The sequence below is a fragment of the Opisthocomus hoazin genome, chromosome W (genome assembly GCF_030867145.1).
Source record: "Opisthocomus hoazin isolate bOpiHoa1 chromosome W, bOpiHoa1.hap1, whole genome shotgun sequence".
In the NCBI taxonomy this organism is placed as follows: Eukaryota; Metazoa; Chordata; class Aves; order Opisthocomiformes; family Opisthocomidae; genus Opisthocomus; species Opisthocomus hoazin.
The window spans coordinates 28,989,531-29,006,838 of NC_134453.1; the positions used below are offsets into that span (position 1 = coordinate 28,989,531).

General features: G+C 45.1%; 1 protein-coding gene and 1 long non-coding RNA gene across 3 annotated transcripts in view; one reads left to right on the plus strand and one right to left on the minus strand.

Moving 5' to 3' along the window:
• The first annotated feature begins 9,395 nt into the window (after nucleotides 1–9,395).
• Nucleotides 9,396–16,709, plus strand: LOC142365698 (uncharacterized). The gene is made up of 3 exons (XR_012766567.1): nucleotides 9,396–10,285; nucleotides 10,362–10,425; nucleotides 16,303–16,709. It is a non-coding gene; the product is annotated as an uncharacterized LOC142365698 (long non-coding RNA).
• Nucleotides 10,883–17,308, minus strand: part of LOC142365697 (uncharacterized) — a 36,016-nt gene continuing 29,590 nt past the window's right edge. The window contains exons 1-2 of one of the 2 annotated variants that reach the window (XM_075446751.1): nucleotides 15,287–15,301; nucleotides 10,883–12,495 (exon numbers count right to left, since the gene is read on the minus strand). In XM_075446751.1, coding sequence (XP_075302866.1) covers nucleotides 11,081–12,358 — 1,278 coding nt within the window. In that variant the 5' untranslated portion in view covers nucleotides 12,359–12,495; nucleotides 15,287–15,301 and the 3' untranslated portion in view covers nucleotides 10,883–11,080. Of the gene's footprint in view, nucleotides 12,496–15,286; nucleotides 15,302–17,308 lie in introns of those variants that run through there. The other variant, XM_075446750.1, reaches the window with a different exon arrangement.

Here is a 17,308-nt window from a genome sequence, read left to right on the forward strand (position 1 = left end):
GTACTTTATCTCCTGGTTTAACTCGATGTATCGCGATGTCCAAAGGCGGCCTTTGTACCACTAATCCTTTTTTCACTAGCTCTTGCCTTCGCCTCATTAATTCAACAATATATCTCTGTAACCATTGTTCCTCCACTTTTGGATGTTCAGCAGGGGTTTCCAGGTCATAGGGCATCCCGAACAGCATCTCAAAAGGTGAGATCCCTGTATCCGTCCGAGGTTGCGTCCTTAAATTTAGTAAAGCTATTGGAAGGCATCTTACCCAATTCATTTTTGTCTCTATCATTAACTTAGTTAATTGCTTTTTTATTTCCCCATTCATTCTTTCAACTCTTCCTGAACTTTGTGGGTGCCACGGAGTATGATATTCCCATCTAGTTCCCATAGAGTCCAAGGCCTCTTTAATAATCTTTGAGGTAAAATGTGGGCCTCTATCGGAGTCTATTACAGCTATGTTCCCATATCTTGGTACAATATTTTCAAATATTATCTTTACAACTGTTCGTGCTGTAGCGCGGGCCACGGGGAAGGCTTCCACAAAGATGATCAACTAGATCAACTAGAACTAAAAGGTATTTATATCTCCCTACTTTCGGGAGCTCTGTGAAGTCAATTTGAATTTTCTCAAACGGTCTTTTTGCAAGACCTCTTCCCCCTAATACTTTTTCCCTGAGCTGTTGTTTATTTACTTTTTGGCATGTTAGGCACCCTCCCACTGTTCTTTTGGCAATTTCATAAATCCCAATACAAATGTATTTAGTTCCAAAATGATCTACGAGTGCTTGTACCCCCCAGTGAGTTTGCCCGTGTAATTCTTTCATTATTTTCCAGGCCATACCTTTAGGGACTACCTCCCTTCCATCAGGGAGCACCCACTTCCCTTCTTTTTCAATTACTCCCATTTGTTGCAATTTTTCTTTTTCTCGGGCTGTAAAGCTCTTATTGCTCCCAATCACTTTTTCAGGCTCCTTTCCTTCCTTTATCATTAGTAATGCAGCCCTCTTTGCTTCTTCATCAGCCAAATTGTTTCCCCTTATTAAGGCAGAGATCCCTTTTTGATGACCCTTCACATGTACTACTGCTATCTGTTTTGGTCCTCTCAGGGCCTTTAAAGTTTGTTTTATTAAAGCTTCATGTATTAGGTTCTTCCCCTGGGTGTTTATTAACCCTCTTTCTTCCCAAATTTTTCCAAAGGTATGAACGACCCCATACGCATACTTAGAATCAGTGAATATAGATCCCACCTTTCCTTTTAGTATCTGCAACGCCCTCAGGACTGCAAACAATTCACATGCTTGGGCTGACCAGGTAGTATCTAAGGGGCCAGATTCCCTTACTTCTAAGGTGTTTCCATCTATTATGGCATATCCTGATTTTTGTTTTCCGTCCACCACTCTTGATGATCCATCTACAAATAATTTCTCCCCACTTGATAACTCTTCTTCCTCCAGGTCCTCCCTTATTTTGGTTTGGGATTCTATGAATCGAATACAGTCATGGGTCAGTTCTTCACTTGGTTCCCCATATAAAAATTGAGCTGGATTTTGTAAACTAGTCGTTTCAATTTCTAATTTAGGTGAGTGTATCAATATACCTTCATACTTTAATAATCTAGCATCAGTAATCCATTTTTCTCCTTTTTGTTGTAATACCCCTCTTATATTATGTGGAGCGTACACCTTTAATTCTCCCCCTAAAGTAACCTTCTTAACTTCCTCAACTAGAAGGGCGGTAGCCACTATAGCTTGCAAGCAAGTGGGCCAACCCCTACTAACAGGGTCCAGTAATTTAGAAAAATACCCTACGGGTTTCTTTTTGTCTGCCCACTTTTGGGTTAAAACCCTATATGCCGTTCCCTCTTCTGTGTTTACAAACAGATAAAAAGGTTTCTTGACATCAGGTAAACTTAACACCGGGGCATTTACCAAATCTGCCTTCAAATCCTCAAAACATTTCTCGTCGGTTTCGCTCCATTTTATTAATCCTTCTCCCACCAATTTTTGATATAGGAACTTTACCTTTTTGCTATAATTCTCAATCCACTGTCTACAGTAACCGAGCAACCCAAATAATTGTCTCACTTGTCTTTTACTCCTTGGCATTTGTAGTGACAAAATGCCTTTTACTCGCTCAGGACCTAATTTCTTGGTCCCCTTGCTTAACTAGTGTCCCAAGTATTTTACCTCCTCTTCAGTAAACTGTAATTTGGACTTGGATACTTGTAATCCTTTTAGACTAAAAAAATTCAGTAACTTTATGCTCTCTTCCCTTACAGCCTTTTGATTCTCCCCTGCTAATAATATGTCATCTACATACTGTACCAGTGTTACTTCAGGGTTCAGTTCATAGGTATTCAATACTTGTTCCAGGGCCTGCCCAAACAAGTTTGGTGACTCTGTAAATCCTTGCGGGAGCACGGTCCACCTTAACTGCTGTTTCCTATGAGTCTCGGAATCTTCCCATTCAAAGGCAAAGTAATCTCTGCACTCCTCCTTTAAGGGACAAGCCCAAAAAGCGTCTTTCAAATCGATAACACTGTACCACTTTAGTTCTGGAGAAAGCTGACTCAACAGAGTATAGGGATTGGCTACCACTGGAAATCTAGTGAGTGTTCTTTTATTTACTTCTCTTAAATCTTGTACTAAACGGTAAGAACCATCTGACTTTTTAACAGGCGGTATAGGGGTGTTATGAGGCGACATGCAAGGTTCCAATAATCCTTGTTTCAATAATCTGTCGATCACTGGTTGTAGCCCTCTTTTACCTTCCTGGGATACTGGGTATTGTTTTACCCTTATAGGTGTAACCACGGTGATGGAATTAGTTAATCATAAAGCACGAACAATGCTGCTATGTCCCTTGTACAGCCCTGCCCATCTGGACATTAGGTCTGGGAACAGAGGGTTTAGTCCCTAGGTAATCATTAACGTTAAACAATAATGGTGAAGGGGGATTTTTAACAGAAATAGCGTTACCAAATGGTTGCAGGTGTATTTGTGGTACCTATCTATTGTGTGAATTAATTGAAGCAAAAAGTCATACATCTCCCCCCAAAGAAGTTAGTTTTAATTAAAACCAGCAGGTGCCTAGAACTGGTCAAGATGACCCGTGCCGCAGGGACAAGAGCCAGAAGAGGACTGAGTTTGCGCAGAAACTGTGATGAAGAGGATAAGCCTTCATCTTAGGACCCCCGACGACCACCACTAGGAGGCACTGCGCAAGTGCGGGTGGGAGGAGTGTATGAAAATGGACTGATTTGACTATGAAAGAAAGGGCTTATGTAATCAGATGAATATGTATATTTTGATCTATATAAACTGCACGGAAAGGGTATGGGGTATGCACGTTCGGCGGAATTATCCCCCGTGCATCCGACGTCGCAATAAAGAATGCCTGCCTTTTAACACTACATTGGTGTTACGAGGTTTTATTCCCGGATTTTCGGTGACATAGGGACCTCAGGGTTCGTGATAGTAATTTCAAAGGGAGTGATATTTAATTTCCCCACTGACTCAGGGGTGTACCACACTTCAGGGTTAATTCTTGCTTCATCTTCCGCAGTAAGACTGCACAACTTAACTGCTATTTCTTTGTCTTTTACTTCTAAGTTAATCCCTAGCTCAATCATTAGATCTCTTCCTAATAAATTATAGTCTGCCTCAGGTACCAGTAAAAAGGATCTTATGCCGAATCGAGAGGGGGTTTCTATTTCTACCCCTTTTATCAACGGGACCTCAAAGGGCTCCCCTTTTGCTCCTATTACTTGCAATTTCTCCGGGGAGGGAGAACATCCCCAGGGCACTTTTTGGACTGTAGATCTTTCAGCCCCGGAGTCCACAAGGAACTTCACTTCTTGGCGCTGGGGGCCCAATTTCAACTTTATCAAGGGCTCTGTTCCTTTTTGGGTCCCCAGCAAATAGAGCCCCTGACCCCTTCAATCTTCTTTAAACATTTGCTCATCTTGCATCCTTTTCCTACAAGATTTTTTCATGTGTCCTTTCTTTTGGCAATAAAAGCATTCGACTTGCTTCGTATCCTTCATCTCTTTTCGGTCCCTCGGGGTTTTTTCCCTGGGTCTCGGAACACCCGTTCCCCAGGCACGGGCCGGAGTTTTATTCTGCCCCTCCCTGACCGCTGCCATCAGAATCCTTGCCTGTTTCTTTTGACTTTCCTCCTCCCTTCTCACATATACCTTCTGAGCTTCTCTCAGCAACTCATCTAATCCCTTTTCTTGCCAATCCTCCAATTTTTCTAACTTCTTTCTAATATCCACCCATGATTTTGCCACAAATTGAGTTTTTAACAAGGCCTGCCCCACAGGAGTAGCAGGGTCTAGCCCGGAATAAAGCTGCAAACTTTTTCGCAACCTTTCTAACCATTCAGTAGGGGTTTCATCCTTTTTTTGATATTCATTAAAAGCTTTATTAATGTTCTGCCCTCTAGGGACAGATTCCCTAATTCCTTGGACAATGTTTGTACGCAAATCCGACATATATGCTCGATGTTCAGCATTTTGATTATCCCAATTTGGTCATTGCAATGGCCACTTAACCTCTCCCCCGGGACCCTGCTGATGCTGCTGGTCCCACACTCTCATGCCTGCCCTTCGGATCATTTCCCTTTCTTCCATCGTGAACAATATACCCAAAATTGCTTGCAATTCCTCCCAAGTATATATATTAGGACCCAGAAACTGGTCTAATCTTTCGGAAACTCCCAGGGGATCTTCCAGGAGACTTCCCATTTCCTTCTTGAATTCTCTCACGTCTCCAGAACTCAAGGGAACTGATACAAACCCCATTCCTGGCTGTGGACCCCCCATCGCTATTTCTCTCAAGGGGTATAACCCTCCCTTTGATTGCTCAGCTTTTTTGGCCTGGCTTCTAGTCATTCTTTTATTTTCTATAGGGGTACCAGGAGGGGTGGAATGGGAGTCCCGAGAGAGTGGAGAGGGAGGAGGAGAAATGTGATTCAACTTAGGGGCAGAAGGAGGGGGAGGGGTATTGTCAGGGGACGACGCAGGAGAAAAAAAGGGAGGAGGAGGGGGGGGAAGTTCTTCGGGAGCTCTAGTCTTTTTCTTAGAATCCTTTTCTCTTAAGGTAAACACTCGGGTCCTAGTGTCCGTCCCGATCCACAAACTGGCGTACTCGCTTTCCTCTAAACTAAAAGGCTCCTTTGAATTCACATATATATTTAAAGCTCGACAGATCCAATCCTCAAAGGAACCAAAAATGGGCCAATATAAATGGTCCCCCCTTATTTGTTTTCTGCCCCAAACTTGCATACAATAGTATACCATTTTCTCTTTGGTTTTTCCTCGCCTAGACGGCCAATCTCCCCAATGGGCTATCATTAACCCTAAGGGACTGTCTGACGGGATATCGGGTAGCCCTATCTTCGGACCACCCATGAGATCAGAAGGCTTGCTTTTCCTCTGTCCCATCTTCCGAGGTGCCTCCGTACACTCACACACACGCTCCCCTCGTTCGTGGCCCACGCCCTCGCGGGCAATGGGAACCGCACTACAAGAGGGTCCACACTCGCTTCACCCGGTGGACTACTAAGCCCGGTGGACGTCTCAGTCAGTCGCACCTCGGGAAACCCACCCCGACCGAACGGAAACCTTTAATAATACTCACGCGTCCGGGAGTCTTCGTTCGGGTCTTCGTGCACAAAAATTACGGGGTACTGCAGTTTCTTTGCTCAGTTATCGAAATTTTAAGGGGTTCGTAGATCCAGGATTCGGCCACGGCTCCCTCCAGAACAGGGCTATCCTTAGATAGGGCGCCCCCCTGCCCTACAGGGGTCCGTACCAAAGGGCCTGGATCCGAGTCACGGCACCAAATTGTTATAGACGCTCGTGCTCAAATCAAATTGAGGAGCCAATTTTTCATTAATCAATTGTGAATTTATTAGCAAGTGATAAAAGAGCAAAGAGCGCTGGGCGGCCGGGGAGCTTTTTACTCTACCTGTGGCGCGCGCCCCACCTTTACTAGAGTCCCTTTTTATAGTGTAGCGGTTCCGGTTCCACGTAGCATATCCTGGTATCCTTCTGCGGCTGCGCATGCTGTTGCTAGGGGGTCGCCCTGGTGCCTCTGGTGGTCGTGAGGATGAAGGCCGTAGTCTTCCTCCACGTTGTGGATCAGTCTCTTTCTTTATTTGGTCTTGATGACCCAATGTATATAGCAGGGAATTACCTAACAGCTAGAGTATTTGGAACAGGCATCCTTTAGTAGCCCCCCGCTTTACGTTTTCGACATTGATTAAAGAAGTAATTACACAAGGGTTACACATTAACCATGGAACAAGTATCAAAGGGAGAAAGAGAGGGGGGGTTTCCCTGGAGGAGAGTGGGGCCTCTCTCCCTTCTGGCTGGTTTGAGAACAAATCTCATATTTTTTGATTTATTACGTGGTGGTCAGGATGTTCTAGTGGTGGGCACGTGCGCAGAAAGGGGCTGGCCCCCTCTCCTTTTATACCTTTTGGTGCCCATCTCATAGCTTCCTGAAAGTTCTCGAAAATGAGTCAGTGGGCGTGGGGGGGGAGGGGGGGTGGTGGTCTCACATTCCTCCCCCAAGGGCAAGTGCTCAACTTCCTTGCCTACATGACATAGGTGTGTTTCACAAGCCGACACCCTGCCTCCACAGGGTTTCGCTGGGTCTTCCACACTCCCTTATCAAGATGAGGAAGTTCCCAAAGCACATTGCCCGATTTAGGAGTTTGATCAATAGCATCCTCGGTCTCAGCTAAACAAATCTGCAGATTAATACAGTATGCGGACCCCGAGCCATGGGACGGAGACGTCTGGGACAGGGATGATAATGATGAACTGGAGGAAAATTCTGATTATGATGTGGCCCCAGAACCTATACCTATTCGACCATTGATTAAAATAGACACCACCGATGAGTGTGGAGAACAGGCTCGTACTACTGTACGAACCATCCCGTGGTCTCCTGATGAATTGGCAAAATTGCAGGAAAAATATTCCAGGCGTCCAGAGGAGTCCAAGACAGAATAGGTATGTTGAGTCTCCCTCACTGGGGGAGACTGAATCCTCTTAAATGAGGAAGAAGCAGGAGGTTATTGGGGTCCTGGAGTATTCCTAACTACTACTCTGGGTAATCATAATTATTCATTAACTATGCGGGCCGCTTATTGGGCTAGCGGCATGGACCCGCAAGACAGAGGAGAACCTCTTGTTATAAAACCCTCCGGGTTCTCTGATTTGGTGACATCTGCACAAAAGGCTGCCTGAATACAAGCAATGCATGAGAGGGATGTGTTAATAAGGTCCTCAGTGTTAGCCCCTATAGATCCGGCAAGATTAACTCCACTGATCCGCGGCCTCCCAGACAGTTTAAAAACATATGCGGCCAATGTACAGGATCGACTTCAAGTCGCTCGCCCTAGACAAGGCCGATGCCCACGTCGAGGGCAAGATCAGGATCAGGACCAAGATCAAAATCAAGTAATCACTCGCAGTGAATTTGTACAAGACATAGTAAACTACGGGCGCAGGATGGGATGGATCGGATCCTTACAGTAGTCTGATCCGCCACCTTGGCGACTTCGCCAGATTCACAGCCCTAAGGCTAAGCCCGAATGCAAATTAAAATTTGATAAGGAGCGTAACGAGCTCTGGCGTAAAGCTCGAGCTATGGGGTTGCCAAGGCACCTACTGATTGATATATCCACGACCGACCTCAAAATTCTGGTACAGTCATTAAGCCATAAATTTAATTCAACAAAGAAAGGTCAGCCGGCAGAAAACAAAACAACTCCTGTTAACACTGCACCCTCTGCCCCACAGCAGGAGCTAATTGATTTAACAGACACTCAGGCAAAAAAAGCTTATCCCCGGGGAGGGCTGTGAGCCTCCTTCCTCGGCTGGTACTAGCTATACAGTGGCTCTCTGATATACCTCCCAAACCTGTCATTGCCATTCAGGTGGGACCAAAGAAAATATTTTAAAATTTCCTCGTTGGTACGGGTGCTCAAATTTCGGTAATCACCAAGGAGACCGCAACATGCTTAAATGTAAAACCTGGTCGCGGTAAAGTAAAATTTACAGGCATTGATGGAGTCATGAGGAAATGCCCTACAGCAAGAATTACCCTGTGGCTCCCGGGCGAACAAAGATTAACCCGCACTGAAGTATTGGTCGGTGCTGCTAACACTAATATCTTAGGATTTGATTTGATTTGTTGTGTGGCAGAGTGTAGAAACTCCCCGATGGTTCAGTCTGGAGTTTTGCCAGGCGAGAAATTAAACAGAATGAGCCTAAAAAAATAAATTTATTAGAAATGTCCATATCTTTACCACCATCAAAAATTACAAGCACAAAACAGTACCCCTTGCCAGCAGCTGCGCAATTGGGTATTGACGGGGTGGTAAAAGACTTAGAAAAATGAGGCATCACCACTCGTACACACTCACCCTATAATTCCCCTGTTTGGCCAGTAAAAAAACCAAATGGGCAATGGAGGCTCACGATTGATTACAAGCAATTAAATGCCAACACTGCACCTTTAACCGCAGCTGTACCTAGCATTGCAGAATTGGTAACCCAAATACAGGGAGCCTCTCACACGTGGGTGGCAGCTTTAGATATGTAAAATGAGGCCACACTGGCCAGGCCAAGCTGATTTGTATCTGGAAGGCATAGCCCGAGGATGGCCTGTGTCAACAAAACTGTGTGAATGAGTGGTAACTGCCTGTTCACAATGTCACCTGCGACTTAACAAGGATCATCCAAGTAAGGCGCCTCCCATGCACATCCGAAATAAAAAAAACACTGTGGCACACCTGGCAAATTGATTACATAGGTCCATTGCGACCCTCAGGGGGTAAAAAACGTATATTAGTAGGGGTGGAAGTTGTTTCAGGAATTACCATGGCAACGGCTGTCCTGGCTGCAACTGGAGATAACACAGTTTACAGCCTGAAGGAGTGGTTCAGCACCCTCCATCTTCCTGGGGAGATTCAAAGTGACAATGGAACACACTTTACAGCCGCAGTGGTACAAGAGTGGGCAAAAGAAGCAGCAATTCGGTGGGTATTCCATTCTCCGTACTACCCCCAAGCAAATGGTATTGTTGAGCAAACAAACGGGTTCGTTAAACGATTTGCTAAAACCCATGAATCTGGGTGGCATCTGCAACTATCCAGTGCCATCTATCAATTAAATAATAGATGGGCTGGAGACGGCTGTCCGAAAATGAAAGCCTTCTCTGCTTCTGCCACAACTTTGGTTCCAAAGGCAGACGTAAAACCAGGAGAACACCCTACCGGCTTTTACGCAGGCCAGCCAGTGCTAGTTAAAATATCTCAGACTGGAACAGTGGCACTAGTATTAACAAAACCAAAAAATCTTTACGCTTGGGAAGTGAAAGATAGCTCTGGAAAACTGCATCGAATCAGTACTAGATGGATAGTACCTACCTTTTAACCTATTATATGCCGATTTCAATGACAACCGAGCACTTTCCTTTCTTATCTGTTTGCAGGTATTCCAAACGCTGGGAAACTGCGTCTAAAATCACGGACTATCATGTGTCAAAATAGACTGCCCTCAAGGACTGCTGATTTTTTATCTGTGGGACACTTCTATTCCTAATCCATGGAATCATCTGTAAACCAAAGTTCCCAGAGACTCCAATAAATCTGACAAAGAAGATAATAAGTGATTTAATTCTGCTAGGAATACTGATTTCTAGTTTTACTTGTATATTATGTGACTTTTTTACCTTTTGCTTTATTGTTTAGGTTACTGGGTTTTGATGCACAATAATTTTCTTGTGGTTTTGATAGTTATAGACTTGTCAATATGAATCTATTATCATGCATCAGCAGTGGTAGACAAATATGTGTAAGTTTAATATGCGTTTATATATTGGGTGTAATGATTGTGCATGTGTTCCATAGAGATTATAATCAAAAAACAAAGAAATTTTTGGGTATGGTAGAGGAAAACACAGCCTTTAAGTTGTTGCAAGGATTTCTTAGAATGATGAATTGGACTCAGGGAACCACTACTGCAACAAGCCCTGCTGAAAGTATTTTCCCCATCTTTCCTATAGGCCCCCTTCAGGTACTGGAAGGCTATAAAGTCTCCCCGGAGCCTTCTCTTCTCCAGGCTGAACAGCCCCATCTCCCTCAGCCTGTCCTCATAGGAGAGGTGTTCCAGCCCTTGGATCATCTTTGTGGCACTCCTCTGGACCTGTTCCAACAGCTCCATGTCCTTCTTGTGCTGGGGGCTCCAGAGATGGACGCAGTACTCCAGGTGAGGTCTCAGCAGAGCGGAGCAGAGGGGCAGAATCACCTCCCTCGACCTGCTGACTATGCTTCTCTTGATGCAGCCCAGGATACGGTTGGCCTGACGGGCGGAAAGCAGACTCCACAATCTGTAAGACTGTAAAGTAGGTATGTTTATTCGGCGCCGGGCGACACGGGGGGTAGTCCCACCAAAGTCGTGCGCGCCGAGCAGCAACGTGTCTCTTCAATTTATACAATCGAATATTACATATACATTAGATTTCCCAATACACCTATACATATGCATCTATCCTCATTGCATATCAAAATCAGTTCCGAGAAATAATTTCCGTATTATAATTAGTTCCAAGAAGTAATTTCCATAGTCTCCTCCCAGCTGCGCTTGCGCAGTGCCTCCTGGTGGTGGTCGTTGGGGGTCCCAAGATGAAGGCCCATCCTCTTCATCACGGTGTCTGCTGATTGACCTGCGCAAACTCAGTTCTCTCCTGGCTCCCATCCATACAGCAGGGTCGGTCTTGACCGGTTCTAGGCGACTCCCAGCCCCTATCAGGAACTAACCCCTTTGTATGGAGATGCAAGACTCTCTGCTTCGGTTAATTTAGACAATAGATAGGCACTATCAGTTCTCTTTAAATGCACCACAACTATTAGATAATGCTACTTCTACTACAATCCCTTTTAACCCCTTCCTTCAGTCCCCCCTTTTCAAAAAGGTTAGTAAATTCTTTTACTACTCTTAGTTCTATTATAGTACATCATCATTCAGCATCTTCTCAAAATACTTATTGGACTCCAGCTTTCGTCATAATTGGTTCTTTTTCCATTCACTATAAGAATCTCCCGTACTCCTGCAACACCAAAGGCTACACCTAATCAAAATACACAAAACGATACCTAGCATTATGATCAAAAGCATTGTAACAAATAATTGCCTCAGCCATCCTAAATTAGGTAACCAAGAGGTGAGTTTTTCCCATATTTCCGAGAAACCCCAGGATGTATCATCTTGGGCAACTTGATGTAACACCTTGGCCTTTTCCCAGATTTTATTCAAATCTGTTTCTATTCTTTTATTCTGGTTTACATAGGTGCAACAGGTTTGATTAATAACCATGCACAATCCTCCTTCCTTAGCTAAAAGCATATCTAATCCCATTCGATTTTGCTTTACCACCTTGCTTAAGGATTCTACTTCTAATTGTATTCCTCGTATGGCATCTAATGTTAAATTTTCCAGAGTTTCAACAGTAGCCGATATATTAACTATAGCTTTCTCTAACTCGCTTACTCCCAAAGAGGGGATTAACCATCGAACAAAGCTATGAAAGCCAGTACCTCGAATTACCAATGGATTCTCCGCTCTCTTAAAACGAATCCAGGGAGTTCTTAAAAGTCCCGTAAGAGGGGAGGTACCTTCGTGAATGCTTGCTCCAGGCATAAGGTACCCTCTAGTATAATGTCCTTTCCAGCTTAAAGGTAAGCTCATTCTAGCCCTCCCGTCACCGCAAAGCCACCAATATCCAGGTCCCATGTTGCATCTTGGACCCTTGTTCTGTTCTCTACCATTTTCCCTACCTTTTTCCTTTCTTGGTGTTTGAATGAGGTATAAACTTGAAGTCAAGTTTAATCCTATCTGTTTCAATCTTTCCACATCAAAAGTCCCTAAATCTTTGGCAGTAGGACAATCTTTCATATCTATCCACGTTTTGTCTTCGAATCCTAAACAATGACCCAAAATCATTACCTTTTCTGAGAGCGGGAGGTCTAGGTCAAAACTTGGTCCTACTCTTGTATTCCCCTTCCCATACACACATGATCCATTCATGTTCATTCCGTTAGTGTAAATGGTCCAATTTCTAGTCGGTATTCCTATTAAAGGGAGTTCTAGCCCACCCCGAGGGAGAGTATTGCACATCCAACAATCAGATAAGTTCAATATTCTTGACATATTTTCAGTTATTTGTAAATAGGTGTTTTGGCTCCAGGCTTCCCCTCTAGGTAACGTCCATCCTAAAAATATAATTTTTATCAATGCCTTGATACTTTGAGCTTCAAGGGTCCAATTTCTCGTGATGCCCATGGTAGTTTAGGTGCCCTTTTGACTCTGGTGTGATGAATCCAGGCGTTCTGTTCCTTGATCCTGATGGCCGTGAAGGAGGTGAGCAGTACTTGATATGGTCCTTCCCACTGTGGCTCTAAAGTTTTTTCTGCAAGAGACTTTATATATACATAATCTCCAGGGTGTATATTATGTACAGGTCCATCTAGACCCCTCCCCCGGGTCCCAACCACATGTTTCCTGATTTTGTTTAATTGTTTGCTCAATGCCACTAAATAAGAAGTCATAATTTCATCCCCAATTTGCGTGGATATCCCCTTCTGTATCCCGTAGGGTCGTCCATACAGGGTCTCAAAGGGGCTCAGTCCCTCTCTTGCCCTTGGCCTTGTCCGTATACGCAAGAGGGCTGGAGGGAGGGACTGAGGCCATGCCAAATTTGCTTCTTGCCCTAATTTCACAATTTGTTGCTTGATTAAGTGGTTCATTTTCTCCACTTGGCCGTTCGACTGAGGGCGGTATGGGGTGTGGAGTTGCCAATCTATACCCAGGTGATGGCTAATTTGTTGTACTATTTTTGAAACAAAATGTGGTCCCCTATCAGAAGACATAGTTGCTGGAACCCCAAAATGTGGTATTATCTCTTGTATTAATACTTTAGTCACTTCCTGAGCTTTAGCCGTCCTGGTCGGGAATGCTTCCGGCCAACCTGAAAATAATACCAATAGATATCGGTACCCCCCTTTTCTTGGGAGTTCCGTGAAATCAATTTGCCATTGCTGCCCAGGCCCATTACCTTTTCCAATCTGACCCATTTCTGGTTTAGGGTTATTTTTCGGATTAGTCTGGAGGCAAAGATCGCACTGCTGAGTCACCTGTCACACCGTGGTGTATAAATTTCTGGCCGCAATCTCTCTAATTAAATGTTTATACAGAGCCTCTGTCCCCCAATGCCTTTTCCTATGTTCTTCCCTTACCAGATGCCATATCAGACAGGAGGGAATGATTAGTTTTCCCTGTGGGGTTTGAGCCCACCCCTCCTCATTATATGACCCTTCTAAATCTGTGATAAGTTTCTGATCTTCCTTAGTATATTCTGGCTTACCTTCTAGGGGGATTCGTCCGTCAGGGATTAAAACCCTTTCAGTTTTTACCTCTGTTTTAGCCACCTGTTTTGCCTCTCTGTCCGCCAGCTCGTTTCCTTTTTCCAATTCTGAGCTCGCTTTCTGGTGCACCTTAATATGCATGATTGCCACTTCCTCGGGGAGTTGAACTGCCTCCAGTAGTTTCAAAATTTCTTCTGCATGTTTGATGTTTTTCCCTTGAGAGTTCAATAATCCTCTTTCCTTCCAGATCGCTCCATGCGCATGCACAACTCCGAAGGCATACTTCGAGTCTGTGTATATATTCATAACTTTGCCTTGGGCCAATTCCAAGGCACGGGTTAAAGCAATTATCTCTGCCTTTTGCGCAGAGGTGTTTATGGGCAAAGGTCTTGACTCTATGATTTCTTGACTGGTGGTAATAGCGTACCCCGCGTGTCTCTTACCACTCAGAACATAGCTGCTTCCATCTGTGAACCAGTTTTCTCCATTTTCCATAGGGCTGTCTCTCAAATCCGGGCGACTTGCATAGGTTGCTTCAATGGTCTCCAGGCGGTCATGATGCACCGGTTCTCCTGTGTTTCCACTGAGAAAGGAAGCTGGGTTGACAATGTTAGTAACTATAATCTCCACATCATCCTGTTCTACCAGTATGGCCTGATATCTCAGGAATCTTTGTGGAGAAAGCCAGTGTCCTCCTTTTGCTTCCAATACTGCGGATACCGTGTGGGACACCAAGACAGTCATTTTCTGGCCCAAGGTAAATTTTCGGGCTTCCTGTATATTTAATATTACAGCTGCAACCGCTCGCAGGCATCCAGGCCAACCCTTCGCAGTTGCATCCAGTTGTTTGGAGAGATAAGCAACTGCTTGTCGATATGGACCCAGATCTTGTGCTAGTATCCCCAGAGCAATCCCCTGCTTTTCATGAGAGAAAAGGAAAATCGTCTTACTCACATCTGCGAGCCCTAAGGCAGGGGCCGACATCAGAGCCTTTTTCAGTAGTTCAAAGGCTTGCATGGTCTCCTTGTTCCATTCAAGGTGATTTTGTCCAGTAGCTGTTAGTGCATATAGTGGTTTAACAAGTAGTCCATAATCATAAATCCACAGCCGGCACCACCCGGTCATTCCCAAGAAAGTCCGTAACTCTTTCACTGTCTGAGGTCTCCGAGTTTGGCATATTGCCTCCTTACGGGCCTGTCCCAAAGTTCTTTGTCCAGCACTAATCTCATAGCCCAAGTAAATCACCTCGCGCTGCATTATCTGGGCCTTCTTCTTAGATACCCGGTACCCTTGGAGCCCCAAGAAATTTGGTAGACTCACCGTCCAAGTGATACAACCGTCTTCTGTTTTGGTGGCAATCAGGATGTCATCCACATACTGTAGTAACTTCCCTTCTTCAGACGGGATTTCCCAGGACTTCAAGTCTTTTGCAAGTTGATTGCCGAAGATAGTAGGACTGTTCTTAAATCCTTGTGGCAGCACCGTCCAAGTGAGCTGAGTCTTTCGACTACTTTTGGGGTTCTCCCATTCAAATGCGAATAATTTCTGACTGGTTTCATGGAGAGGGAGGCAAAAGAAGGCATCTTTCAGATCTAAAACAGTAAACCAGGTTAATTCGGGAGCCAATACGGTCAACAAAGTATATGGGTTTGCTACTACTGGGTAGAGGTCCTCTGTTATTTTGTTTATGGCTCGCAAAATCCTGGACCACCTGATACGACCCGTCAGATTTACGGACGGGTAGTATAGGGGTGTTAAAATCTGACTCGCACTCTTTCAATAATTCTATCACTGGCCGGATTCCTTCCTTATCTTCCTGTTTTAGGGGGTATTGTTTAACTCTTACCAGTTGCCGGCCTTCTTTGAGTCTAACTTCAACAGGTGGAGCATTCTTCGCTCTTCCAGGGACATCAGTGGCCCATACCCCAGGGTATACCTGGTTTAGGATCTCCTCGGGAATTTTTCCTTCTGTGGGAGGACTGGTTAGAAATAGACTCAGTACCTGAATATATTGTCGATCCTTTACCTCCAGAGTAATTTCTCCTTTTTCAAATGTAATTTTTGCACCCAATTGTTCCAACAAATCCCTTCCCAGAAGTGCCTTTGGGGAATTGGGCATATACGAGAATTTGTGGATGCCCCATTGCTTTCCTAATTTATACTTCAAAGGTTTACAAAAGTATGCCTTTTCACTTTGGCTAGTTGCCCCTTTTACCATGATATAGTCACCCCCCAGGGGCATCAAGGCTTGATTCAAAACTGAGTATGTTGCCCCCGTGTCAACCAAAAATTCTACCCCTCATTGTTCCTTCCCTAGCTTCATTATAACCAGTGGATCCACTAGGGTGGATTCACCAGATCCCCGTCAATCTTCCTTTACACGGGCTATTTTTTCTATCTGGCGGCCTTGTTCCTTTTCCTTATTTTTTGGACATTCCCTTTTCCAATGACCAAATCTTTTACACAGCGCACATTGGTCTTTACCCAACCGGGACAATTCCCGTCTAGGCCTTCTTCCTTCCTCTTCCCTAACAACTGTCACTATTCTCTGCCCTTGCCTGCATCCCTCTTCTCTATTGCTAAGCACACTCCATGCTTCATCCAGCAGGACTTCCAAGTTCCTACCTTCTGTAGGACGCAACTTCTGGAGTTTGTGCCTAATGTCTCCCGTAGACTGACCCAAAAATAGGGAGACTAGTTGTTGTATCCCTACCTCTGACCCAGGGTCCAGCAGTATGTTACGGCGCATTACATCCCTCAATCGATCCAGGAATTCGGATGGAGACTCGGAAGGACCCTGTTTAACTGCATATAAAGCTGACCAATTTATGGTTCTGGGAATGGCCTTTTTCATTCCTTTAGAAATCCACTCTTGGCATGCCTGCAATCTCTCCGTGTGAGCAGACCTGTTAGCATCCTGTGGAGTCCTGGCTGGACGAGAGGGGACATAGTTTGGTGCGTTGAGCAACCCAGGTTCCGATCCGGAAGTGAGCCTTGGGAGCGGCTGACACGGAACCCTGCTGGGAAGGCAGAGCGACGAGCTCGGGACACTGGAGCAGGGGGAACGTCACCGTTTCCTGCCACACTGTCACTTCCTTCCTGCCACGTTGCTGTTTCCTGCCACAGTACTGTTTTCACTTCGAGATGCAGCTCTGCACCAATCACAACGAGTTGCAGTAGTTTTGCCTATATATGGATTGGGGGTTTATTTAACCATTCAGATGCTGTAATAGTTTTGCTATATAAACCTTGTTTTTGCTGACTAATAAAGGTGAACGATCATACTCATATTGGGGTCACATCATTACAACGGATCCGTAACCCACGCCAACATTTGGTAGCAGCGGATGGACGGTTTCCCTGCAGGAGTCCCTCAGTCTGCGGTGAGCAGCTATAGAGGGGGGCGTGGGAACAACGGCTGGGAGGGTCCTGCCTGGGTGCGAACGCGCAGGGCAGACACGGACGGCCGACTCCCAGGAATTTTTGAGCCACACTGGGGCTGCCTGGCGCAGCTAAATTTTAACGTGGAGGCCGTGGTCGCAAGCACGGAGATAGGGGCTGCGGCAACGTTGCTCGTCGGTATGCTCTCTAAGAGAGGAATAGACGCAACGGCAAAGCAACTTGTGAAGGTGATTGGGCCGGGGAGGAGATGGGGTCCACACTGATATAGAAAGAGTCAGCAGTGGTTAAGCTCCTCCAACCCATCCTCTCCGTGAGAGGGTTACAATATGACTCAGCTACCTTGAAGTTTCTGTTGCTGCTGCACGGAGAAAGGACTTAAGCCGTTACTTCTGCTTTCGCTACATTAACACCCGAGGGAGGGACCTGCTTGGCAATAACTCTGCTGTTTCAGGGTCCTAGCCTCCCT